The sequence below is a fragment of the Oncorhynchus mykiss genome, chromosome 19 (genome assembly GCF_013265735.2).
Source record: "Oncorhynchus mykiss isolate Arlee chromosome 19, USDA_OmykA_1.1, whole genome shotgun sequence".
Taxonomy (NCBI): Eukaryota; Metazoa; Chordata; class Actinopteri; order Salmoniformes; family Salmonidae; genus Oncorhynchus; species Oncorhynchus mykiss.
This window is the reverse complement of record NC_048583.1, coordinates 55,276,955-55,303,753: the sequence shown is the minus strand read 5'-3', so window position 1 is coordinate 55,303,753 and position 26,799 is coordinate 55,276,955. Positions and strand designations below refer to the sequence as shown.

The 26,799-nt window shown below is 42.6% G+C and overlaps 1 protein-coding gene across 4 annotated transcripts in view; it reads left to right on the top strand.

The window, feature by feature from the left end:
* Positions 1–26,799, top strand: part of stac (SH3 and cysteine rich domain) — a 52,120-nt gene that overhangs the window by 10,820 nt on the left and 14,501 nt on the right. For all 4 annotated transcript variants that reach the window (XM_021574740.2, XM_021574742.2, XM_021574738.2 and 1 more), the window contains 3 exons: positions 11,414–11,547; positions 18,953–19,034; positions 19,349–19,455. In XM_021574740.2, the coding sequence (XP_021430415.2) occupies positions 11,414–11,547; positions 18,953–19,034; positions 19,349–19,455 (323 nt within the window). The remainder of the gene's footprint in view (positions 1–11,413; positions 11,548–18,952; positions 19,035–19,348; positions 19,456–26,799) is intronic.

The following is a 26,799-nucleotide window of genomic DNA, read 5'->3' as shown; positions in this document are numbered from 1 at the left end:
ACAATAGTATGCAAGTATAAACACCATCGGACCATGCAGCCGTCATACCGCTCAGGAAAGAGACGCGTTCTGTTTCCTATAGATGAATGTACTTTGGTGCGAAAAGTGCAAATCAATCCAAGAACAACAGCAAAGGACCTTGTGAAGATGCTGAAGGAAACAAGTACAAAAGTATCTATATCCACAGTGAAACGAGTTCTATATCGACATAACCTGAAAGGCCACTAAGCAAGGAAGAAGCCACTGCTCCATAACCGCAATAAAAAAGCCAGATTATGGTTTGCAACTGCACATGGGGACAAAGATCGTACTTTTTGGGGAAATGTCCTCTGGTCTGATGAAACAAAAATAGAACTGTTTGGCCAAAATGACCATCGTTATTTTGGAGCAAAAACACCATCCCAACCGTGAAGCATGGGGGTGGCAGCATCATGTTGTGGGGGTGCTTTGCTGCAGGAGGGACTGGTGCACTTCACAAAATAGATGGCATCATGAGGGAGGAAAATGATGTGGATATATTGAAGCAACATCTCAAGACATCAGTCAGGAAGTTAATGCATGGTCGCAGATGGGTCTTCCAAATGGACAATGACCCCAAGCATACTTCCAAAGTTGTGGCAAAATGGCTTAAGGACAGCAAAGTCAAGGTAGTCCCATATAAAATTTGTGGACAGAACTGAAAAAGCGTGTGCGAGCAAGGAGGCCTACATACCTGACTCTGTTACACCAGCGCTGTCAGGAGGAATGGGCCAAAATTTCCCCAACTTATTGTGTGAAGCTTGTGGAAGGCTACCCGAAACGTTTGACCCAAGTTAAAACCTGTTATGGATGATGCGAATTTTCGCAGCTTTTTGTTAAAAATCACGCAACATTTCAAAGTCCTGCTACTCATGCCAGGAATATAGTATATGCATATGATAAGTATGTGTGGATAGAAAACACTCTGAAGTTTCTAAAACTGGTTAAATCGGGTCTGTGGCTATAACAGAACGTGTTTAGGAGTAAAAATCCCTGGTAAAACTGTTTACCAAAAACAAACAAAAAATATTCGTCCGCCATTCAATGATTTGTTTAAGACGAGAGAAAATATATGTGAACCCCCTGTAAACGCCTACAGCTTCCACACGATGTCACCATTGCTATCAATATCAGAATCATTTATCCTTGGTTACAACACGAATAGACCCCTCCCTTCTTGTGGCGCACCACAGTATGTTGTGAAACTGAAAAAATGGACGATGTTTTCCAGACTTGCTGCTATACAGATCGCCGCGTGATCAATTTGATACATCATAAACGTTTATTAATACCTAAAGTTGGTTTAGAAACGTCGTTTGAAGTGATTTGTAAAAGTTTATAGGCGACTTTTGTAATTTTAAAAAGTGACGTTGCGTCTTGTAAATGGACTTTTTGCAGCATCAGACTGGCCTTCAGCAAATGACATTTTGGGTATACAATGACGGATTTAATCGGGAAAAAGACCCAATTGTGATGTTTATGGGACATATAGGAGTGCCAACAAAGAAGCTCGTCCAAGGTAATGAATGTTTTATATTTTATTTCTGCGTTTTGGGTAGCGCCGGCTACCGCAAAATCTGTTGTTTACGTGTCGTGCTGGTATTTTGGGGGGTGCATGCTATCAGATAATAGCTTCTCATGCTTTCGCCGAAAAGCATTTTACAAATCTGACTTGGTGGCTAGATTCACACCGAGTGTAGCTTTAATTCAGTACCTTGCATGTGTATTTTTATGAAAGTTTGAGATTTAACGAGTACTAAGTAAAGTACTATAGGTGGCGCTCTGAAATTTCCGCTGAGCGGTCCCTGTACAGGGACCACCTCCATAAAAGTTTTAAACAATTTAAATGCAATTCTACCAAATACTAATTGAGTGTTTGTAAACTTGTGACCCACTGGGAATGTGATGAAAGAAATTAAAGCTGAAATAAATAATTATCTCTTCTGTTATTCTGACATTTCACATTCTTAAAATAAAGTGGTGATCCTAACTGACCTAAACAAGGATTTTTTGACAAGGATTAAATGTCAGGGATTGTGAAAAACAGAGTTTAAATGTATTTGGCTAATGTGTATGTAAACTTTCTACTTCAACTGTAGGTAGGACTGGGTTCTGAATGGAGGGATCAGATCTTCTCTTTTCTATAACCATAAGGAACACAATATATGGTCTATACTTTGCATGTAGGTTTCTTTCTTACAGGTGGCACAAATGTGCATATGGGGGAGGGGAATGGACAGGGTATATGCAAATTAAATACTGTAGTGTTTTTGCGGACTGCAGTGTTTGCAGACATTTCTGTAGTATTTACTACTTTTTGTGTGGATAATAATGTAATATTCACTATAGTATTGTCGTGACGTATTAGTTAATGTGATGACTGTTGCTCATCGAATGATTATAGTTTCTAATTGCGTGATTAACTGAATCAAGCAATTATTAACTAATTAACCTGGGGCACCATGGGAAAACTAGTTTTTATTGAGTTTCTATTTCCCAAATTAACTCAAAGAATATCAGAATATCGATATCGATCGCTAATTAACCAGTTACTTCTACTATCTCGTTCTGAACGTCAGATAGTCCGTGAATCTGCACGGACCCGGGTCTCACCAATGAGTTCGTACCACACCAATCTTAGTTGAATATTTATTTACTAAAAAGCTAAAATGATGTTAAAAGATACACATAGACAAAACACATTATAGGCTATTGATTAGAACTTAGTATAACGTGCCAACACACTATGGTGCGTGTTACCCAAAATGGGGATTTCAAGGAGAGAGAGAAAAAAGAAAGAACACGAGAGAAATATACATTTGGGTGAATTTGTCAGCTATGGTATTCTAACCCTAGCCTTGCCCCAAACTGCCGCTCTTATGGGTCAGAATATAATTATGTAATTATGTGGGGAAGTTATCTGTGGATCCTCCGCGTGGACCGTTCAGGCTGCTCGATGATGCACTTCTCCGGCGCGCCTTTCTGGTTGTCCTCACGTCAGTGTCCTTTTGGCTTAGGAGTCTGTTCCCTCACCCTTGCTCTGGAAGGGGTCTTCTGAGGACAGACAGCTCTGTAGCTCAGAGCTCACAGCATAGGAATGAAACCTTTTAGATATCACGATTCGTTGGGATTGGATGCTAAGGGGGTCCGGCTTGAATTCACCCGCTTAGACACAGCTACTCATCCGTAGCTTGGGTAGAAAAATATTTATTTGTCTTCAAACTTGTGTTGCGTTCTGGGTTCGTTGACTTTTTAGATCTTGGCTGCAGCTTGGGTCACGTAGTCTTCCCTGGAAATTCTTTACTCACAGGTTTTATGGGTCAGAAGTGTGCATTACCGCCTTTAGGGCAATTCTCTGAGCATACCAAGTTAAGAGGGAAAGGTCTAGATTTTAATTAAATCCAATTTTAGACAACTAACTTCCCATTTCATCTTCCCCAAAACATTCTCTTTGATTTGGATATTTTCCATACAACGTACAATGTGTAAACATCAAACATATACTAGGAAAACTCTTCACGTTACAATGTTTTCGTAATAACGTCATCTATTAACCTTTAATAACAAAACAAAAATGACATACATTTTCATATTCCATCTATCGTCATGACCACCATTGTGCCTGACGGAAACCATTGTTCCAAAGTCTCTTTATTTAATGTTTAATGTTCTGAGGCTGGTTCTCCATAGTAACAGGACAAAGGAATTTGTCCGTGGCCTGAGATTTACCAGGGGCGTGAGGGGTCATAAACTCCCCACATCTTCAGACACCTAGATCTCTCCTCCTCTGTTGGGGTTAAGAGATAATCTGTAGGGTTGTGGTCTCCTGTAACCGTGACCTGATCAGGACAGTCATGACAGTATTCTACCGTATATAAAAAAATGCTATACTAAGTACTACACATGAACGAGGGATGTTGTGTAGTAGTACTATACATGAATGAGGGACAGTGTGTAGTATAGTATTCTACAGTATACTACAGTTTACTACATAATTCTATAGTAAGTACTGTAGTATGTGGGGATGAGGGGAAGAGTGGTGTGTTCAGCTTGTTCAGTGCCACATATCTCATGTCAGCTCTCATCCTATGGATCAGGTTTTACTGCTATAATTTGGGCATGTAACACATCTCACTGCAAATCCAGATTCCACTGTTAATATTGAATGATGGCTGTGCAGTAGGTCAACATAGTTACTGATAGAAGTCATACAAAACGGGCCTTACTCTGCCTCGATGAAGGAATCGATCGATTGTGTTTCACATATCCACACGCGTATAGGTTCTGGGCTGCATGGGCACGTGCTCATTGATTAATCAATGAAGTCCTGGAAGCAAACGTTTTGCTAGACAAATGACAAATGGCAGCGGGGCTTCACTGTGGCATATTGCTTACAGTCGAATAGGCACTCATATGTAGCATTTTAACATTATTATGTAAGAAACATTGTCTATGGAATGAAATATCAGTGATGTGTTTTGGGTCCTTGTCCTGTTGAAAAACAAATGATAGTCCCACTAAGCTCAAACCAGATGGGAAGGCGTATTGCTGCAGAATGTTGTGGTAGCCATGCTGGTTAAAGTGTGCCTTGAAATGGGCCTCCCGAGTGGCACAGCGGTCTAAGGCACTGCATCGCAATGCTAGCTGCGTCACTACAGATCCTGGTTCGATACTGGACCGTGTCGCAGCTGGCCGCGACCAGGAGATTCATGGGGCAGTGCACAATTGGCCCATTGTCGTGCGGATTTTGGGAGGGTTTGGCCTGCCAAGATGTCCTTTTCCAGTCATGCTCTAGCGACTCCTGTGGCGGGCTGGGCGGCGCATGCACGTTGACATGGTCGACAGGTGGACGGTGTTTCCTCCAACACATTGGTGCGGCTGGGTTCCGGGTGAAGCAAGCAAAAAGTCAAGAAGTAGTGTGGCTTGGTGGGTCGTGTTTTGGAGGACACAAAAATTGGGGAGAAAAAAAAATACAAATAAATAAAGTGTGCCTTGAATTCTAAATAAATCACCGACAGTGTCACCAGCAAATCACCCCCACACCACCACACCTCCTCCTCCATGCTTCACGGTGACAACCGCACACACAGAGATCATCTGTTTACCTACTCTGCGTCACACAAAGACATGGCGGTTGGAACCAAAGGACAGATTTCCACCACTCCAATGTCCATTGCTTGTGTTTCTTGGCCCAAGCAAGTCCCTTCTTCCTATTGGTGTCTTTTAGTAGTGATTTCTTTGCACAATTCAATCATGAAGACCTGATTCACACAGTCTCCTCTGAACAGTTGATGTTGAGATGTGTCTGTTACTTGAACTCTGTGAAGTATTTATTTGGGCTGCAATCTGAGGTGCAGTTAATTTTATTAAACTTATCCTCTGCATCAGAGGTAGCTTTGGTTCTTCCTTTCCTGTGGCGGTCCTCATGAGAGCCAGTTTCATCATAGCGCTTGATGGTTTTTGCGACTGCACTTGAAGAAACTTTCAAAGTTCTTGAAATGTTCCATATTGACTGATCTTCTATCACGTTTTAGGAAAATTCCAGATGCAGACAGTGTCGAAGTAACAACAGTTTATTATTAGAACAGGGGGCAGGCAAAACAACACGTCAAGGGTAGGCAGAGGTCAGCAATCCAGATCAGAGTACAAAAGGTACAGAATGGCAGGCATTCTCAGGGTCAGTGCAGGCAGAGGTCAATAATTCAGTGTGGTGTGACAGGGTACAGATCGGCATGCAGGCTCAGGGTCCGGGCTGGCAGAATGGTCAAAACCGGGAAAACTAGGAAAGAGGAACTAGAAACAGACAGGAGCAAGGGGAAAAGTGCTGGTAGGCTTGACGAACAAAACAAACTGGCAACAGGCAAACAGAGAACACAGGTATAAATTCACTGGGGATAATGGGGAAGATGTTCAACACCTGGAAGGGGGTGGAGAAAAGCACAAAGGCAGGTAAAACAGATCAGGGTGTGACACCTTTATGTCTTAAAGTAATGATGAACTGTCGTTCCTCTGCTTATTTGTTCTTGCCCTAATATGGACTTGGTATTTTACTAAATATGGCTATCTTCTGTATACCACGCCTACCTTGTCACAACACAACTGATTGGCTCAAAAGCATTAAGAAGGAAAGAAATTCCACAAATTAACTTGTTAACACCTGTTAATTGAAATGCATTCCAGGTGACTACCACATGAAGCTGGTTGAGAGAATGCCAAGAGTGTGCAAAGCTGTCATCAAGGTAAAGGATGGCTACTTTGACGAATCTCAAATATAAAATATATTTGTTTAACACTTTTTGGGGTTCTACATGATTCCATATGTGTTATTTCATAGTTTTGATGTCTTCACTATTATTCTACAATGTAGAAAATAGTAAAAATAAAGAAAAATCCTTGAAGGAGTATATAGTATCTATATCTGAAATGGTACAGAAGACCATAACCATGTGTGTCAGGTGTATACTTTTATTTCAAAGTAGATTTGTTTCAAGACTACCCAGGAACACTCTGTGTGGCCCTGATTTAGCCCACTGCAGTAAAAGGTTAATTTGCCTTAGTGAGGCTGAAACCAAGGGTCACAGGTTGAGAGCCAAGTGATACGATCCTCATGGCATATGTCTTCGAAAAAAAACTCACTTTATTTACAGAAAGCCAAAGTGTGCTGCTGATTCCTAGACCCCCCCCCCCCCCCCAAAAAAAATACCATTCATAAAAATTTGGCAGTCAATCAGAAAGATAGTGCCGAGCATCTGCTATCATCACCAGGTTTCCTTGACCCAAACAATGCTCTCTCTCTCTATCTCCTTTTCTTTCTCTCTCTTCTGCTCACACTATCTCTCTTTCTCTCTCTTCCGCTATATCTCTCTTCTCTCTATAACAATGTGAAAATAGTTGAAGTATGAAATGGAAATTAAATAAACAGATAAATATAGGTTATACAATGGTGTTTGTGCTCCACTGGTTGCCCTTTTCTTGTGGCAACAGGTCACAAATCTTGCTACAGTGATAGCACACTGTAGTATTTCACCTAATAGATATGGGAGTTTATCAAGATTGGATTTGTTTTCAAATTCTTTGTGGGTCTGTGTAATCTGTGGGAAATGTCTGTCTCTGATATGGTCATACAGTTTTCAGGAGGATAGGTAGTGCAGCTTGGTTTCCACCTCATTTTGTGGGCAGTGGGAACATAGCCTGTTTACTCTTGAGAGACAGGTCTGCCGATGCAAGGCAATACCATCTGAGTCTGTACATAGTCAATGCTTTCCTTAATGTTGCGTATTCTGCTACTTTGTGCTCTCTGTTTAGGGCCAAATAACATTCTAGTTTTCTATGTTTAAAAAATATATATTTCTTTCCAGTATAGCCAATTGATCTTTTAGTTTTTCATGATTTGGTTGGGTCTAATTGTGTTGCTGTCCTGGGGCTCTGTGGGGTTTATTTTTGTTTGTGAGCAGAGTCCCCGTACCAGCTGGCAGAGGGGACTCTTCTCCAGGTTCATCTCTCTGTAGGTGAGGGCTTTGTTATGGTTTAAGAATCACTTATTTTTATGTGTTTGTAGAATTGAATGGCTATTTGATTAAACTTCTTCGGGATCGGTATCCTGTCCACGGGACGGTTGAGCTAACGTTGGCTAATGTGATTAGCATAAGGTTGTAAGTAACAAGAACATTTCCCAGGACATAGACATATCTGATATTGGCAGAAAGTTTAAATTCTTGTTAATCTAACTGTGCTGTCCAATTTACAGTAGCTTTTACAGTGAAAGAATACCATGCTATTGTTTGAGGAGAGTGCACAGTTTTGAACATGAAAAGTTATTAATAAAAAAAAATGGCACATTTGTGCAGTCTTTGTGCATGCCATGGTTCATTGGATCAGTCTAAAACGTTGCAGCTGGGCTGGAATAATACATTATGGCCTTATGTTTGCATTTCAAAGATGATGGTACAAAAAAAATACAAAAGAACGGTTGTTTTTTTACCCGATCTATTGTGTTATATTCTTGCCTTGTCTCTCAGATCGTTCACAGCTTTGTGTAAGTTACCTGAGGTGCGGATGTTTAGGCTGAGGTAGGTATTGTGTTTTGTGTGCTCTAGGGCAACAATGTCTAGGTGAAATTTGTATTTATGGTTATGGCAAATGGAATTTTTTCAAAACACATTATTTTTGTCTTACTGAAATTAGCTGTCAGAGCCCAAGTCTGACAGAATCTGTGCTGATGATCTAGGTGCTGCTGTAGTCCCTCCATGGTTGGGGACAGAGGCACCAGATCGTCAGCCGTCACGACTTCTGCCGAAGCCGGGCCCTCTCCTTGTTCAGGCGGCGTTCTAGCCATCGCCGATCCACTTTTCATTTTCCATTTGTTTTGTCTTTGTCTTACACACCTGGTTTCAATCCCCCAATTATTTGTTCATTATTTAACCCTCTGTTCCCCCATGTTTGTTTGTGAGTAATTGTTTATATGTAATTTGGTCCGTTATGTGGGCTCGCTTTATTGTATTGTATTTGTCTATTTTTGAGTAAATTACGTTTATTTACTCAAATCTGCTGTCCTGCGCCTGACTCCTCTACACAAGCTACACACAGACCTCATTACAGAATTATTCACCAAGAATGGAGTCAGCAGAAGCAGACGCCCACCTGTGGCGATAGAGGAGTGCGTCCAGCAGCACGCGACCATATTGCAACGTCTGGGCACCGCCATGGATCGCGTGCTGCAGACGATGAGTCGTTGGGAGAGAGGAGGAGGTCGTCCAGCGCCGCCACCAGCCCCACTTCAGCAGGCCCCACTGTCCACCCCTCCTTCACCCGGTCCCAGCGGGATTCGGCTTGCGCTCCTGAGGGAGCATGTCCGCCCTTGTCTCCTGCCTCTCAGGCAAAGCCCTGGAGTGGGCCAACGCTGTATGGAGTGAAGGAGACGCGGCGTTGGACCATTACGCAGAGTTCACCCACCGCTTTCGGGCAGTTTTCGGCCTGAAGGTCGAGCGGCGGGTGAACATCTGTTCCACCTGAGGCAGGGGATGAGGAGCGCGCAGGAATTCGCTTTGGAATAACATTCATATATGTTGAAGAGTGTGGGGCTCAACCTGCATCCCTGTCTCACACCACGGCTCTGAGGAAAGAAATCTGTGTGTTTTTTGCCCATTTTATCCGCACACTTGTTGTTTGTTTACATGGATTTTATAATGTTATATGGTTTCCCCCCCAACACCGCTTTCCCCTACCATCAATTTATATAGCAGACCCTCATGCCAAATTAAGTCAAAAGCTTTTTTGAAATAAAAAAAACGTATGCTTTGGTTTGTTTGTTGGTCAATAAAGGTGTGCAGGGCAAGTTTGGGATCTGTAGTACGGTCATTTGGTATAAAGCCAGTTTGACATTTGCTCAGGACATTGTTTTTACAGAGGAAATGTAGGAGTCTCCTGTTAATAATGATAATGCAGAGGATTTTCCCAAGGTTACATATCCCATGGTAGTTATTGGGGTCGAATGTGTCTCCACTTTTGTGGATTGGGGTTATCAGTATTGGGGAAGATAACAGAGCTGAGGATGATGTTAAAGAGTTTAAGGATAGCCAATTGGAATTCGTGGTCTCTATATTTTATAATTTAATTTAGGATACTATCAACCTCACAGGCCTTTTTGGGTTGAAGGGTTTGCATTTTGTCCTATAGTTCATTCAAGGTAATTGGAGAATCCAGTGGGTTCTGGTAGTCTTTAATAGTTTATTCTAAGATTTGTATTTGTTAATGTATATGTTTTGTCTGTTTGTTCTTTGTTATAGGGCCTACAAGGTAGGACATGGGGTTTATCCATACATCTCTATTTTGGATAGATAGCTCTTTATGTTGTTGTTTGTTTAATGTGTTCCAATTTTCCTAGAAGTCGTTAGATTCTATGGATTCTTCAATTACATTGGGCTGATTTATGATGTGCTGTTCATCATTTTTCTCTTCGTGTATTTCTGTACTGTTTAATTGTTTTGCCATAGGCTCAGGTTTTCTGGGTCTTTGTGTTTTTGGTTGGATAGGTTCCTCAATTCCTTTTTTAAGTTTTTGCTTTCTTCATAAAATCATTTATCATTGTTGTTAATTTTCTTTGGTTGTCTAATGACATTTTTATTTATTTTGGTATTTGGTATTTTGTTAGGATCCCCATTAGCTGTTGCAAAAGCAGCAGGAAGAAAATTATTGTAGAAACAGTTTGAATTTCTTGGCTAATTGTTTTTTTGTTAGGTTTCTATGATACTTTCCTCGCATCTATAGTATCTCCACTGCTCTTTCTCTCTTTTTCTCTCTCTGTTTCCCACTCTCTCTTCTCCTATCTCTCCCTTTTCTCTTTTGCTGTCTCTCTCTCTCTCTCTCTCTCTCTCTCTTCCCCATCTCTATATTTTGCTCTCCCTCTTCTGCTCTCCCTCTCGCTTCTGATCTTTCTCACTCTTCTTCTATCTCTTCTGCTCTCTCTCTTCCCCTCCCTCTATCTCTTCTACTCTCTCTCTTCCACTCGCTCTCCCTCTCTCTTCTGCTCTCTCTCTTCCCCTCCCTCTCCCTCTATCTCTTCTGCTCTATCTCTCTCTCTCTATCTCTCTCTCTCTCTCTCTCTCTACTGCTGTCTCTCTCTCTTGCTTACAGACAGTCACATTGTCTGTTTCATAACTTCAGAATGCGATTAAGCCTAATTAGTCTTCAATTATTCCAATGTCTGTGACTCATACATCAATGAAACCACTAGTGGTGTAGACACATAGACAGGAGGCATCATTCCGCATGGGGATTTTTCACATCAAACTTCCATTGTATCCAGAAACAGAAAATATATTGAAGGTGAACAGAAGCGCATCTAGACACTGAGGAGAAGAGTATTGGATTAAGTTGGTTCCAATTTAATGAAACTTTAAGAGAGGAAGTTTGGGGACATGGTTTGGGGTTGAGGGAGGTCATATTTGTTCAGTTTTTAATTTAACATTGGATTTGATTACCTTAACCAGACGGTCATGTCTAGGCAAATGTATGGTCCACTGCACTCTCAAGGTGAACACTGCTGTGTCAGAGATTGACAGCACTGCAAATTGGCAATATCTGACTAGTACTTTTAACTGCAACAACCGTGATTACAACAAAACTGAGTTAACTCACCTGTCCTCTATTCATTCTCCTGTAGTCTGATTAAAGCAGTTATGACATGACATGGTAGTTGTGATTGTATCCTCTTTTTTCTGTCGTGGAAAATGTTGAATGAATTGTGTTTTGGGAATCGTATTCTGTCATGGGAATTGCCGAATGAATTGTGTCATGGAAATTGTAGATAAATCAGCCAAATAATTTATGAATACATCACAAAACTTTGATGGCACTTTAAAGATGAAATGGACTTCATGTTGTGCTTTTTTGACAGGTACCACCTCCAAGCATGTGGTGATGCTGGCAGGCAACACGGCCAAACATGGCCTCCGCTGCAAAGCCTGCAAGATGAGCATCCACCACAAGTGTGAGAAAGGAGTGGGATCTCAACGCTGCCAAGGCAAGCTGGTAAGAGCCTGAACATCATCACATAATTAAATATAGAACAAAGGTATTATATATATATACTGTATCTCTATGGACATCATCACCGATGTCACCATTAGTGTCGTCATCAATGTCATCATCAATGACATCGTCACCGTCATCATCCATAGAGTTACATTGATATTCTATCACTGTCATTGTCATCAGTGTCATCAGTGTTCTCCCCAGCTAACCAGAGAATGTATAGAAAATGTTGTATTAACATCATCGGTGCCATCAAGCTCCCTTCGTGCCTACAGTATTTCTCCCCGTATTAAACATTAATCCAAGGTCATTAGGTCTGGCCTCGAGGAATCTTTTTATTACATTGGAATATACTGAAGTGCTTATATGCCATTCTCTTAGAAGTACACCATGGCGATTACAGCCTGTTGCTTAGTATAATTCACGGATATTTGTCTCAACTGTCCCACCAGAATACCAGATTAAAGCTGTGATGCGGAACATATTGTGCAGCGAGGCAGGACTCCACAGAGGTTAATGTACTCATCACAAAGACATGGAAGGTAGATTAGTAATGTGGCACTGCAATTACAGAATTGAATAATCATGGTGGTGCTGAAAGTCCACTGCCACAGGAGTCAATAAGCAGCTCATAAAAAAGGTGATATAATACTAGAAAAAGAAGAACACGTTATTGTCCATTATCTGAAATATCCATATTTCTGACTGGGTCGAACTTACACTTTCTTAGCTTGTATTGTGTCCTCCCATTATCAGACAATTCCATTGTGTACAGTGTGATTCATCACTCTCCCTCATTTATCTCAGTATGTGAACTGTGAGCTTGCATTTTAATGAGGGGGGGGGGGGGGGGGCTGGTTGCAGAGAATGCCAAGACCAATCTGTCATTTCGCTGTTGTCCAATGTACTCTGGGGAACTGGCAGTCACGACTGTACTGGGGCTTTTTAGTCATTCACACCGAATCACACGTCCCACGCGGAAAATATATAGCGTGTGCGGTTTCGTCATGTGTGATTCCCATTTGCTTGGCTCTCCAGTGACTTACTCCTCCAGAGTCCAGGTGCCCCTGGCCTGAATGGGAGGGAATGAACTGGGATTGACAGGGAATCATTGGGGATAACTGGACATTACCGAGCTGAAATAAAGAACTGGCCAGGAATGGGTGGGATTGAACAGGGGTGATCAGGATTGACTTTGGGTTTAGTGAACCTTGTGTACCGTGACCATGAGACTGCTCAGGATACAGGAAGACAAGTGTTCCCTTTGCCTTCCATTTTCCTTTTTCCATGAGCTGCCTAATGCATTGAGGATGAGGCTCATGGAGATAGGGATCAGCTTTCAGGAGTGGAAAATGAGGTTGAGGGGTCAAGCATAAAAAGAGAATATACTCCCAGTTGGGCTCGCCTCTAAATTAAGGTTTCTCAAAATGTGGCAGGTTGTATTTCTTCAACCCTGCTTATTTCTCTTGGCAAGAGAATTTGGTCAGAGAAAAAAGAGAGTACATGAAACCAAATATATATCATAATGTGTTGTTTGAGTTGAAGATCAAAATATTACACCATGACATCTCATAACAGAGAAACAGTGACTAGATTAGATTAGACATAGTCATATGAAATGGCCACTTACATACTACAGCTGAAATCATCTTTCTTAGTATTTCAGTCAATATGGCTGCGTTTACACAGGCAGCCCAATTCTGACCAATTCGTTTTGTTTTTTAGATCAGAATACGGCTGTGTAAACACAGCCTATAATATTCAAACTGTAGGTATAGGCTATCCTACCAATATGTGTACTGTATGACAGTCAGTGAAAACATACATCCTTTTATATTTCCCAAACAGTTAACATGACTATCACAACGATAATTCCACACTTTTGACCAGTGACCATTCAAACTGGATTCAAACCTCCATGTTATTTCAGTAGATGAGTTTCAGTCGTCTCATGCATCAACCAGACAACCTTTTCATTAAGGAGCTTGCCTCTGTCAGGGCCTGACATTGGGTGGCACTTCAGAGGTGCTTATAAAGTTCAAGAGTTGCTTCTTTTACCTTCTCATTACCAGCCGCGGCACATTGAGAATTAATCAAGGCAGATTACACATGCAGATTGCCTGAACCCACGGTTGATTATACAAAATTTAATCAAACAGAAATGCGTCTTTTTTGTACAGTTGAGGCATAGTGTCTGTGCTTATTGCAGGAATAGTGGCTGCCAAACACCTAAACACAATAAGTTGATTTCATTGTCAGTTAATACCCGATTTTGAAATGACCTTTCACTGTATATGATACCAAGGTGAATCTGTCCTTGTTTTGATAAGCTTAGTATGTGATAAACACCTAAAGATGTAGGATCTTAATTTGAGCCAGTTCGCTACAGCAGGAAAATAATCCTGCGGCCACAGGAAATGTGAATTATTATGTGGATTATAAGTAATAGAAAATCAAGTCTAAAATGTCAAAGTGGAAATTACAAACTTCAGAAGCCTTTTTTTAAACCTCAAATACACACTTTTAAAATGTATTGCATTGCAGAACAGTTATCATGCAACAGGATGATCAAAATAAGATCCTACATCTGTAGTTTAATTATTCTACCTACTTGTCTTGTCATGTATTGCACTGACGTTACCATCCTTGCCTAAGATAATTACTATTTCTTGGGCGAGAAACTGAAATTCTGAAAATGGAGGCCATCCACTGTAATTTTTCTGGATGTATGAATGACATCTCTGATGGAAAATATTGATTGTATGGGAGAAGGTAACACAGAAACGTCATGGTTAGATACTGTGCCTTCTTAAAGTATTCATACCCCTTGACTTTTTCCACATTTTGCTATGTTACAAATGTATTAAATACATTTTTTCCCTCATCAATCTACACACAATACCCCATAATGACAAAGCAAAAACAGGTTAGATATTTTTACTAATTTATAAAAAATAAAAATGGAAATATCACATTTACATAAGTATTCAGACTCTTCACTCAGTATTTTGTTGAAGCACCTTTGGCAACGATTACAGCCTCAAGTCTTCTTGAGCTCGGCACACCTGGCAAACATATATTGGCACACCTGTATTTGGGAGTTTCTCAAATTTTTCTCTGCAGATCCTCTCAAGCTCTTTTAGGTTGGATGGGGAGCGTTGCTGCACAGCTATTTTCAGGTCTCTCCAGAGATGTTCGATCGGGTTCAAGTCCGGGCTCTGGCTGGGCCACTCAAGGACATTCAGAGACTTGTCCCGAAGCCACTCCTGAGTTGTCTTGGCTGTGTGCTTAGGGTCGTTGTCTTGTTGGAAGGTGAACCTTCGCCCCAGTCTGAGGTCTCTCTGAACTTTGCTCCGTTCATCTTTTCCTCGATCCTGACTATTCTCCCAGTCCCTGCCGCTGAAAAACATCCCCACAGCATGATGCTGCCACCACCATGCTTCACCGTAGGGATGGTGCCAGGTTTCCTCCAGACTTGACATTCAGGCCAACGAGTTCAATCTTGGTTTTATCAGATCAGAAATCTTGGTTCTCATGGTCTGACAGTCTTTAGGTGCCTTTTGGCAAACTCCAAGCAGGCTGTCATGTTCCTTTTTTACTGAGGAGTGGCTTCCATCTGGCCACTCTACCATAAAGACCTGATTGGTGGAGTGGTTGTCCTTCTGGAAGGTTCACCCATCTCCACAGAGAAACTCTAGAGCTCTGTTAGAGGGACCATCGGACTCTTAATCACCTCACTCACCAAGGCCCTTATCCCCGATTGCTCAGTTTGGCCGGGCGGCCAGCTCTAGGAAGACTCATGGTGGTTCCAAACTTCTTCCATTTAAGAATGATGGAGGCCACTGTGTTCTTGGGGACCTTCAATGTTGCAGACATTTTTTAGTACCCTTCCCCAGATCTGTGCCTCGACACAATCCTGTCTTGGAGGTCTATGGACAATTCCTTTGACCTTATTGCTTGTTTTTTTGCTCTGACATGCAATGTCAACTGTGGGACCTTATATAGACAGGTGTGAGCCTTTCTAAATCATGTCAAATCAATTGAATTTGCCACAGGTGGACTACAAATACAGAAACATCTCAAGGATGATCAATGGAAACAGGATGCACCTGAGCTCAATTTTGAGTCTCATAGCAAAGGGTCTGAATAAGGTATTTCTGTTTATTTTTATTTTTATACATTTGCAACAATTTCTAAAAACCTGTTTTTGCTTAGTCATTATGGGTTATTGTGAATTGCTGAGGATTTGTATTTATTTCATACATTTTAGAATAAGACTGTAACGTAACAAAATGTGTAAAAAGTCAAGGGGTCTGAATACATTCCGAAGGCACTGTAGATGATAGACGTGTCCTTGTTTGCACTTGGTACGTGAGGAATGGGACGGATCATAACAGCACAAGGACTGGTAAACATCCTGTTAATGACTCTGGAACTGTATTCAAAAAGTGTCTCAGAGTAGAGTAGTAAATCTAGGATCAGGTCCCCCATCTAATTCATCACGTTCTAAAAGGCAAAAAACTGATCCGAGACCAGCACTCCTCCTCTGAGACTATGTGGATATGGGACCAGAAATCTGCAGTGTGGCAGTCTGTCAACTGAGCTGTACTAACTGTACACAAACTAGTCAAAGTAACAGAATTGATGCTGGACTAATCTAGCCACGTAGGTATGGGCGGGACCGGGTGGACCCGGGATATCAGACTGAGCTATTTTTTTTTTAATGCTCTCTACTTGTCAGTGTTCCAAATGAGACATTTTTTGTATTTTTACCTAAACACCATCAGATATAATTTATAGCAAGAAGTGCACTGGAATGACATTAACTTTCAGGGAATGGGTTGGCAAAAAATAACTAACTGAAAACCACACCTCCAAAAGGCCACGAATATGACCACATTAAGGCATATGTCACTGTGTTTCTATGGCTATATGCACCACAACACTGCTTATTTCATTATTTTCATTTAGCAGACATAGCAGCTCATAATCCAGTGCCATTATCACAGTCAACACACCTACAGTGCTTTCTGACAGTATTCAGACCCCTTGACTTTTCCCATATTTTGTTATGTTACAGCCTTAATCTAAAATGGATAGTACAAATAAAAAATCCTCAGCAATCTACACACAATACCCCATAATGACAAAGCAAAAACAGGTTTTTAGACATTTTAGCAAATGTATTAAAATAAAAAAATGAAAAACCTTATTTACATAACTATTCAGACCCTTTGCTATGAGACTCGAAATTGAGTTCAGGTGCATCCTGTTTCCATTGATCATCCTTGATGTTTCTACAACTTGATTGGAGTCCACCTGTGGTAAATTCAATTGATTGGACATGATTTGGAAAGGCACACACCTGTCTATATAAGGTCCCACATTTGACAGCCCAAGTCAGGGCAAAAACTAAGCCATGGGGTCGAGGGGAATTGGCCGTAGAGCTCTGAGACAGGATTGCATCGAGGCACAGATCTTTGGAAGGGTATCAAAACATTGAAGGTTTGGTACCACCAAGACTCTTCCTTGGGCTGGCCGCCCAGGCAAACTGAGCAATCGGTGGAGAAGGGCCTTGGTGAGGAAGGTGACCAAGAACCCGATGGTCACTCTGACAGAGCTCTATAGTTCCTCTGTGGAGATGGGAGAACCTTCCGAATGGACAACCATCTCTACAGCACTCCACCAATCAGGCCTTTATGGTAGTGGCCAGACAGAAGCCACTCCTCAGTAAAAGGCACATGACAGCCTGTTTGGAGTTTGCCAGACGGCACCTAAAGACTCACAGACCATGAGAAGCAAGATTCTCTGGTCTGATGAAATTAAGATTGAACCCTTTGGCCTGAATGCCAAGTGTCACTTCTGGAGGAAACCACGGTGAAGCATGGTGGTGGCAGCATCATGCTGTGGGGATGTTTTTCAGCGGCAGGGACTGGGAAACCACTTTTAGGAAAAGTTGAACAGAGCAAAGTACAGAGGGATCCTTGATGAAAACCTTCTCCAGAGCACTCAGGACCTCAGCCTGGGGCGACGGTTCACATTCTAACAAGACAACGAAGGATTGGCTTCGGGACAAGTCTTGGAATATCCTTTAGTGGCCTAGCCAGAGCCTGAGCTTGAACCCGATTGAACATCTCTGGAGAGACCTGAAAATAGCTGTGCAGCAACGCTCCCCACCCAAAAGCTCCCCTTCCTTGTTCCCCATCCTGATACCTTTTTTTTTCTTCCCTTATAAAAATAAATAAATAAATAAGGTATCACAACAAAAGAAATAGAGGCAGTTGGTACATCTGTAAAAGCCACAATTGAAAAGAACCAAGACAAAAAAAGAAGATATTTGCAAAAGGAGTAGAGAAAACATGAAAACACACAATATGAAGTCCTTAAAAATAAAACAGGCTCATATCGCGATCCCTTCATCCGCACAAAACAAAAACATTACTCGTTGACTATAGTACTGATGTCATCTAGTTCTTAAGAAAAGGATTTCTTCCCATCCGCTCCCCATCCTGAAAGGATCTGCAGAGAATAATTGGAGAAACTCCCCAAATACAGGTCTGCCAAGCTTGTAGTGTCATACCCAAGAAGACTTGAGGCTGTAATCACTGCCGAAGGTCCTTCAACAAAGTTCTGTATGTGAATGAGTGTGAATACTTATATATGTGTGATATCAGTTTTTTTTGTAAAAATTAGCATAATTTTAAAAATCATGTTTTTGCTTTGTCAGTATGGGTTTTATTTGTAGATTGATTATGATTTAAAGAAAATACATTTTAGAATAAGGCTTTACTTTCCGGAGGGACTGTATGTTCTAGCTTTAGTTAGGTTTAAAATTGCAGCATTTTATCTCAGCCTCATGGCAAAATGTGTAGAATAGCAGAAAATTTGCTTTAAAACATATATTATTTTGGGCCCACACACATTTCTCCAGGCCCACCCACCAATGTATTTCTGCTTACCCTACAGGACTAATCTGATCCTGTTCCAGATGCACATCTTCACTCAACCCTCATCAAGCTATTTTTTATTTACACATTGTTTAATATTGTTTAGCATGGCTGAGGCAGGGAGAGTGATCAGCAGTTGGTGATCACAGAGAGGTCTATAATGCTAAATGGCTTTTAACCAGTTGTTCTGGCTTGGGATATGTCTAAAATGTCTCCTCTGCTTTAGCCAGCTTGTTGTTGTCTCACCAAACAATGATGTTGTGTTGTTGTAAACAGAAACAAACCCCGACTAGAGTACAGTATAGTGCATGTGGAAACTAATAGAGAAATTAGGTTATGTATTTTGGTGTGCTGCACTGCCTGTTGATGTATTGATCCCTCACTCACTATGAGGTTCCTGCCCTCCATCCATCCTTCCCTCCCTTCCTACCTCCCTTCTCTTTCCCCCTCCACAGCCAAAGGGCTTTCGAAGGTACTACAGCTCCCCACTGCTGATAACAGAGCAATTTGGCTGCATCAAAGAAGTCATGCCCATTGGTAAGCACGCTTTCTGTCCCTTTGCCTTACAATACTCTAGAGATAAAGAAATGTCATTACAAACCAAGGTGCATGAACGGTGGAGAAAACTGAAGATGAGAAGACACTCAGCAATCCTTTATAAGACAATGGAAGTTTGCTTAAAAATATATAGATTTTATTGTTGAAAGCAATGTGAGACAAGCCAAAGCGATTTATATAGGCCTGCCTTTCAAAATGTCAATGCACTTACAGTAAATTGATGCACAACTAGATTGTCCTTGTCTGGCTGATTTGACTGACATGAGCTTCTCTTCTCTGGTGTCTCTCCCCAGCTTGTGGCAGTAAAGTGGACCCTGTGTATGAAGCTCTCCGGTTTGGGACCTCTCTGGCACAGAGGGACAAGAGGGCCAGTGTCTCCGAGTCCCCCCACAGGAACTCTGTAAGAACAACAACACAATCTATTACAGTTCAGTCGAGTAAAGGTTTAAGTGAATGACAAAAGAGACAGAATACAATATGGAATTTTATTGTTGGTGGTGGTGGGCAGGTAGAAGGTCATTGGAAGACTTGCTGCAACAGGTGTGACACACAAGGTTTGAGGTGACAAACAGGTGACAAACAGTACCAGTCAAAAGTTTGGACAGACCTACTCATTCAAGGATTTTTCTTTATTTTGACTATTTAGAATAATAGTGAAGACATCAAAACTATGAAATAACACATATTGAATCATGTAGTAACCAAAAAAAGAGTTAAACAGATCAAAATATATTTTATTTTTGAGATTCTTCAAAGTATCCACCTGTAATCGGCCTGTGTGTAGCTGGTGTGGAGGAGTCAGGCCTCCATACCAGGCCTCCACTCCTCCTCCTCTCTCCCAACGATCCATCGTCTGCAGCACGCGATCCATGGTGGTGCCCAGACGTTGCAACATGGTCACGTGCTGCTGGATGCTCTCCTCTACCGTCACAGGGAGGGCGTCTGCTCCTGCTGACTCCATTCGTAGGTGAGTGATTCTGTAATCGGCTTGTGTGTAGCTGGTGTGGAGGAGTCAGGCGCAGGACAGCAGATATGAGTAATGAACGTACTTTACTCAAGAATTCAAATATATACAACACAAAAACTAGCCCACAATAACAGACCATATACATACAAACAATCACTCTCAAAAAAACATGGGGGAACAAAGGGTTAAATAATGAACAAGTAGTTGGGGGATTGATACCAGGTGTGTAAAACAAAGACAAAACAAATGGAAAATGAAAAGTAAATTGGCGATGGCTAGAACGCCGGTGACGTCGACCGCAGAACGCCGCCCGAACAAGGAGTGGGACCGACTTTAGCGGAAGTTGTGACAGTACCCCCCCTTGATACGCGGCTCCAGCAGCGCGCCAACACCGACCTCGGGGACGACCAGGAGGACGAGGACGCAGGGTGTCCGCGTGGAGACGGTGGAACTCCTGCAGCAACGACGGGTACAGGACATCCTCCACCGGCACCCAGCATCTCTCCTCCGGACCGTACCCCTCCCACTCCACAAGGTACTGAAGGCTCCTTGCCCAATGCCTCGAGTCCAGGATGGCTCGAACAGCATACGCCGGGGCCCCCTCAATGTCCAGAGGGGGTGGAGGAACGTCCCGCACCTCAGACTCCTGGAGTGGACCAGCCACCACCGGCCTGAGGAGATACACATGGAATGAGGGATGAATACGGTAATCTGGGGGAAGCTGTAAACTGTAGTATACCTCGTTTAGTCTCCTCAGGACTTTGAATGGCGCCACAAACCGCAGACCCAGCTTAGGGCAGGGCAGGCGGAGGGGCAGGTTTCGGGTCGAACACCGGGGCCTCACTGCGGTGGCGGTCGGCGCTTGCCTTCTGCCGCCTCACGGCCCGTCGCAGGAGCATATGAGCAGCATCCCAGGTCTCCTCTGAGCGCTTAAACCATTCGTCCACCGCAGGAGCTTCGATCCGGCTCTGATGCAAAGGTGCCAGAACTGGATGATACCTCAGTACGCACTGGAAGGGGAAGAGATTAGTGGAGGAGTGGCGGAGTGAGTTTTGGGCCATCTCTGCCCAGGGGATGAACGCCGCCCACTCCCCCGGCCGGGCCTGGCAATATGACCGCAGAAACCTACCCACATCCTGGTTTACTCTCTCCAACTGCCCGTTACTCTCGGGGTGAAAACCAGAGGTGAGGCTGATCGAGATCCCCAGACGTTCCATGAACGCCCTCCATACTCTGAACGTGAACTGGGAACCCCGATCAGAGACTATGTCCTCAGGCACCCCGTGGTGCCGGAAGATGTGAGTGAACAGGGCCTCCGCTGTCTGTAGGGCCGTAGGGAGACCGGGCAAAGGGAGGAGACAGCAGGACTTAGAAAACCGATCCACAACGACCAGGATCGTGGTGTTGCCCTGTGAGGGAGGAAGATCCGTCAGGAAGTCCACTGGCAGGTGCGACCACGGCCATTGTGGAACGGGTAGGGCTGGTAACTTCCCTCTGGGTAGGTGCCTGGGAGCCTTGCACTGGGCGCACACCGAGCAGGAGGAAACATAAACCCTCACATCCTTAGCCAAGGTGGACCACCAGTACTTCCCACTAAGGCAACGCACCGTCCGCCCGGTGCCAGGATGACCAGAGGAGGGTGACATGTGGGCCCAATAGATCAAACGATCGCGGACAGCAGACGCCTTCACAACAGCCAACAGCTCTCGGTCCCCCACATCATAGATTCAGTCCGCCGGATTTTCTTTGAAAAGAAAGCACAGGGGCAGAGCTTTGGTGGTGTGCCAGAGCGCTGAGAGAGCACGGCTCCTATCCCAGCCTCAGACACATCCACCTCCACTATGAATGCCAAAGAGGGATCCGGATGAGCCAGCACGGGAGCCGAGGTAAACAGAGCCTTCAGGTGACCAAAAGCCCTGTCCGTCTAAGCCGACTACTGCAGTCGTACCGATCCCCCCTTCAGCAGTGAGGTAATGGGAGCCGCTACCTGACCAAAACCCCAGATAAACCTCCTGTAGTAGTTGGCAAACCCTAGAAACCGCTGCACTTCCTTTACCGTGGTGGGAGTTGGCCAATTACACACGGCTGAAATGCGGTCACTCTCCATCTCCACCCCTGAAGTGGAAATGCGGTGCCCTAGGAAGGAGACGGACTGTTGGAAAAACAAACATTTCTCAGCCTTGACGTACAGGTCATGCTCCAACAGTCTACCAAGCACCCTGTGCACCAGGGACACATGCTCGGCGCGTGTAGCGGAGTATATCAGAATGTCGTCGATATACACCACTACACCCTGCCCGTGCAGGTCCAGGAAAATTGGCCTAGAAGACTGATGGAGCATTCATCAACCCGTATGGCATGACGAGGTACTCATAGTGCCCTGAGGTGGTACTAAATGGCGTCTTCCACTCGTCCCCCTCCCAGATACACACCAGGTTGTAAGCGGTCCTGAGATCCAATTTTGTGAAGAAGCGAGCCCAGTGCATAGACTCGATCGCACTTGTGGATTGACGATGGCTAGAAGGCCGGTGACGTCGACCGCCGAACGCCGCCCGAACAAGGAGAGGGACCGACTTTGGCGGAAGTCGTGACACCACCTTTTGCCTTGATGACAGCTTTGCACACTCTTGGCATTCTCTCAAACAGTGTTTCTCTCATTTCATTTAACAGGTGTGCCTTGTTAAAAGTTCATTTGTGGAATTTCTTTCCTTCTTAATGCGTTTGAGCCAATCAGTTGTGCTATGACAAGGTAAGGGTGGTTTTCAGAAGATAGGTAAAAGACCAAGTCCAAGATGAGACTGCATGAATTAGGTCTTCATGGTCGAATTGCTGCAAATAATCCACTACCAAAGAACACCAATAATAAGAAGAGGCTGGCTTGGGCCAAGAAACAAGAGCAATGGACATTAGACTGGTGGAAATCTGTCCTTTGGTCTGAGGAGTCCAAATTTGAGATTTTTGGTTCCAACCGCCGTGTCTTTGTAAGACACAGAGTAGGTGAACGGATGATCTCTGGATGTGGGGTTCCCACTGTGAGGCATGGAGGAGGAGGTGTGATGGTGTGGGGGTGCTTTGCTGGTGACACTGTCAGTGATTTATTTAAAATTGAAGGCACACTTAAGGTAGTCAGTCACCTTTGATCATGGCTACTACAGCATTCTGCAGCGATGCGCCATCAAATCTGGTTTGCTCATAGTGGGACTATCATTTGTTTTTCAGCAGGACAATGACCCAATACACCTCCAGGCTGTGTAAGGGCTATTTGGTTTGGGATGAGTTGGATCGCAGAGTGAATGAAAAGCAGCCAACAAGTGCTCAGCATGTGGGAATTCCTTCGAGACTGTTGGAAAAGCATTCCAGGTGAAGTTGGTTGAAAGAATGCCAATAGTGTACAAAGCTGTCATCAATGCAAAGGGTGGCTCCTTTGAAGAATCTCAAATATACTTTATAATATATTTTGATTTGTTTGAAACTTTTTTGGTTCTACATGATTCCTTATGTGTTATTTCATAATGTTGATGTCTTCACTATTATTCTTCAATGTCAAACTTTTGACTGATACTGTATAAATACTAATTTATTTTACCTTTATTTAACTAGGCAAGTCAGTTAAGAACAAATTCTTATTTTCAATGACGGCCTAGGAACAGTAGGTTAACTGCCTGTTCAGGGGCAGATCGACAGATTTGTACCTTGTCAGCTCGGGGATTTGAACTTGCCCTGCCGCCCCAATACACTAGATTTATGCCCATTGGTTGAAAGAAAGGAAAGGGATTATTGCACAAGTGAACTGATAGGTTAATCAGCCAGCGTGGTGGAATTACCTTAGTGTGTCATGCTCATAGGCTGAAGTTTGGTGAATGACATTCCGCATGCTTAATAATAGTAAAGGATGAGTCCAGACATGACCATATGCTTATTATGACACAACCATATAAATACCTCATATGCTGATGAGTAACTACACTGAACTGAAAATATAAACGCAACATATAAAGTGTTGGTCCCATGTTTCATGAGCTCCATACTCACAAAAAGCTTATTTCGCTAAAATTTTTACATCCCTGTTCGTGAGCATTTCTCCTTTGCCAAGATAATCCATCCAACTGACAGCTGTGTCATTATACAGGAGCACCATGTGCTGGAGACAATGAAAGTGTAAAATGTGCAGTTTTGTCACACAACACAATGCAACAGATGCAATTAGCAGGAATGTCCACCAGAGCTGTTGCCAAAGAATTGAATGTTAATTTCTCTACCATAAGCTGCCTCCAATGTCATTTTAGAGAATTTGGCATTATATCCAACCAGCTTCACAAACACAGACCACGTGTAACCACACCAGCCCAGGATTTCCACATCCGGCTTCTTCACCTGAGTCAGTAAATTTATTTGAGTATTTGATCATCGCTGTTATGCTATAGATACGTTTCAACACAGATCCAAATTGTGCCTGTACGGGATTGAGAAACTGTAATGAAACTACCTCATTAGCAATTCACCACCTGACTGTCATTTAAGAAACTACCCCATCAGCAATTCCCCACCTGACTGTCATTTAAGAAACTACCCCATCAGCAACGTATAGAGATTAAGAACGAAATAAACTAATGGCTATGTGATTCCAGTGGTTATGTTTATAACATGTTGTTATAGACGGGAGATTCATGTTAACGTGTGGGCCAAGTGAGCTCTGTCTCTTACTTACAGCAAGGAATGTACAAAAAGGCAAAGTATAGATTGAAAAGCTACAGTCATGGTGTTGTTGTTGTATGCGCATGCCAGCTCTGCCTTGAGTAATGATAGTGTACTGAGATACAGCCACTGTGGTGTAAATATGACCAATAACGGTGTACTCAGATACAGCCACTGTGGTGTAAATATGACCAATAACGGTGTACTGAGATACAGCCACTGTGGTGTAAATATGACCAATAACGGTGTACTCAGATACAGCCACTGTTGAATAAATATGACCAATAATGATGTACTCAGATACAGCCACTGTGGAATAAATATGACCAGTAACAGTGTACTCAGATACAGCCACTGTGGAATAAATATGACCAGTAACAGTGTACTCAGATACAGCCACTGTTGAATAAATATGACCAATAATGATGTACTCAGATACAGCCACAGTGGAGTAAATATGACCAATAAATGTGAACTCAGATACAGCCACAGTGGAGTAAATATACCAGTAAAGGTGTACTCAGATACAGCCACTGTGGTGTAAATATACCAGTAAAGGTGTACTCAGATTTGTTATTTTATTAGGATCTCCATTAGCTGTTGCGAAAGCAGCAGCTACTCTTCTTGCGGGCCACACAAAACATGAAACGTGACATAATGCAGAACATTAAAACACAAGAACAGCTCAAGGACAGAACTAGATAAATGTAAAAATGGCACACGTTGTCTACATATCAATACATACACACAAACTATCCAGGTCAAATAGGGGAGAGGCGTTGTGCCGTGAGGTGTTGCTTTATCTGTTTTTTGAAACCAGATTTGCTGTTAATTTGAACAATATGAGATGGAAGGGAGTTCCATGCTATAATTGCTCTATATGATACTGTACGCTTTTTGAACTTCTTCTGGATTTTGGGGCTGTGAAAAGACCCCTGGTGGCATGTCTGGTGGGTGTAGATACATCCACTGTGGAGTAAATATGACCAATAAAGGTAGACTCGGATACAGCCACTGTGGAGTAAATATGACCAATAAAGGTGTACTTGGATACAGACATTGTTGAGTAAATATTACCAATAAAGGAAATCTACTCCAGGAAGAGATGATGATGATGATGATGAGGGGATTGAAATAATTATTCCAGGAGAGATATCTGCTGAGCTTTTAGACAGAGAGGAAGACTCAAAGTGTAAACAATGCAGTCATTGCAAAAGAAAAAGGGAGCACCTCTCTTCTCTTCTCCTCTCTGCAGCTTATCTGTGTAAATCTAATTTAAACTGTATCTGCAGCTTGAATCAGTCCTGGAAATGATGTCTTAAAACTACCAGGGAAGTCCTGCCAGCTACAGCTGCTATTTTTAAGCTGAAGTACCTGGCGCTTAAAAACTAGGACAATGGTTAGCATCAGTGATAGCAGAGGGTAAACTCAGTTCACCCACCTAGTTTGTTTACCAGTCACCCCTGGTAAGGATAAGATAGGATGAACTTTAATGTCCCCGAGGGGAAAATAGTCTTAGACACACAGTGGTGCTGCATAGAAAAAAGACACGGTATATTCTACACTCAACATAATACATAAATTGCACGATAAACTTGTCATACACATTGTACACGTTTCGCATAAGTTACAATGATAATTGGCACCGATTTAGAACATCTGCAGTACTGCTTTGGTGGGTTCATATGTTGTTATGATTCCTTCAACTGTTGCCCAGTCATAATATCAGTCAATGTTTTTGTGCTCCGTTGAGCAGCGTTTGTAAATTCAAGATAACATCAAAGCTTTTTTGGTGGTCCTAAATCTAGACCACCCTCTACGATTTCTAGGAAATGTGTCACAAACATTAAAGAGATTTAACAGGATCTTAAGCACTTACAAATGTGTCATATGGTACGAATCGCAGGAAAAAGTACAAATTGGAATTTGTAACATATCATACGAACTCCAGGGGGAAAATAAAAAATAAGGACGTAACATATCATAAGATATGGATGATCATGATATGGATGACCCATTTTGCCTCGTGAGTGCTACTTCAAAACTACTAGCTACTACAAAAACTCTGCTGCATCACTTTAA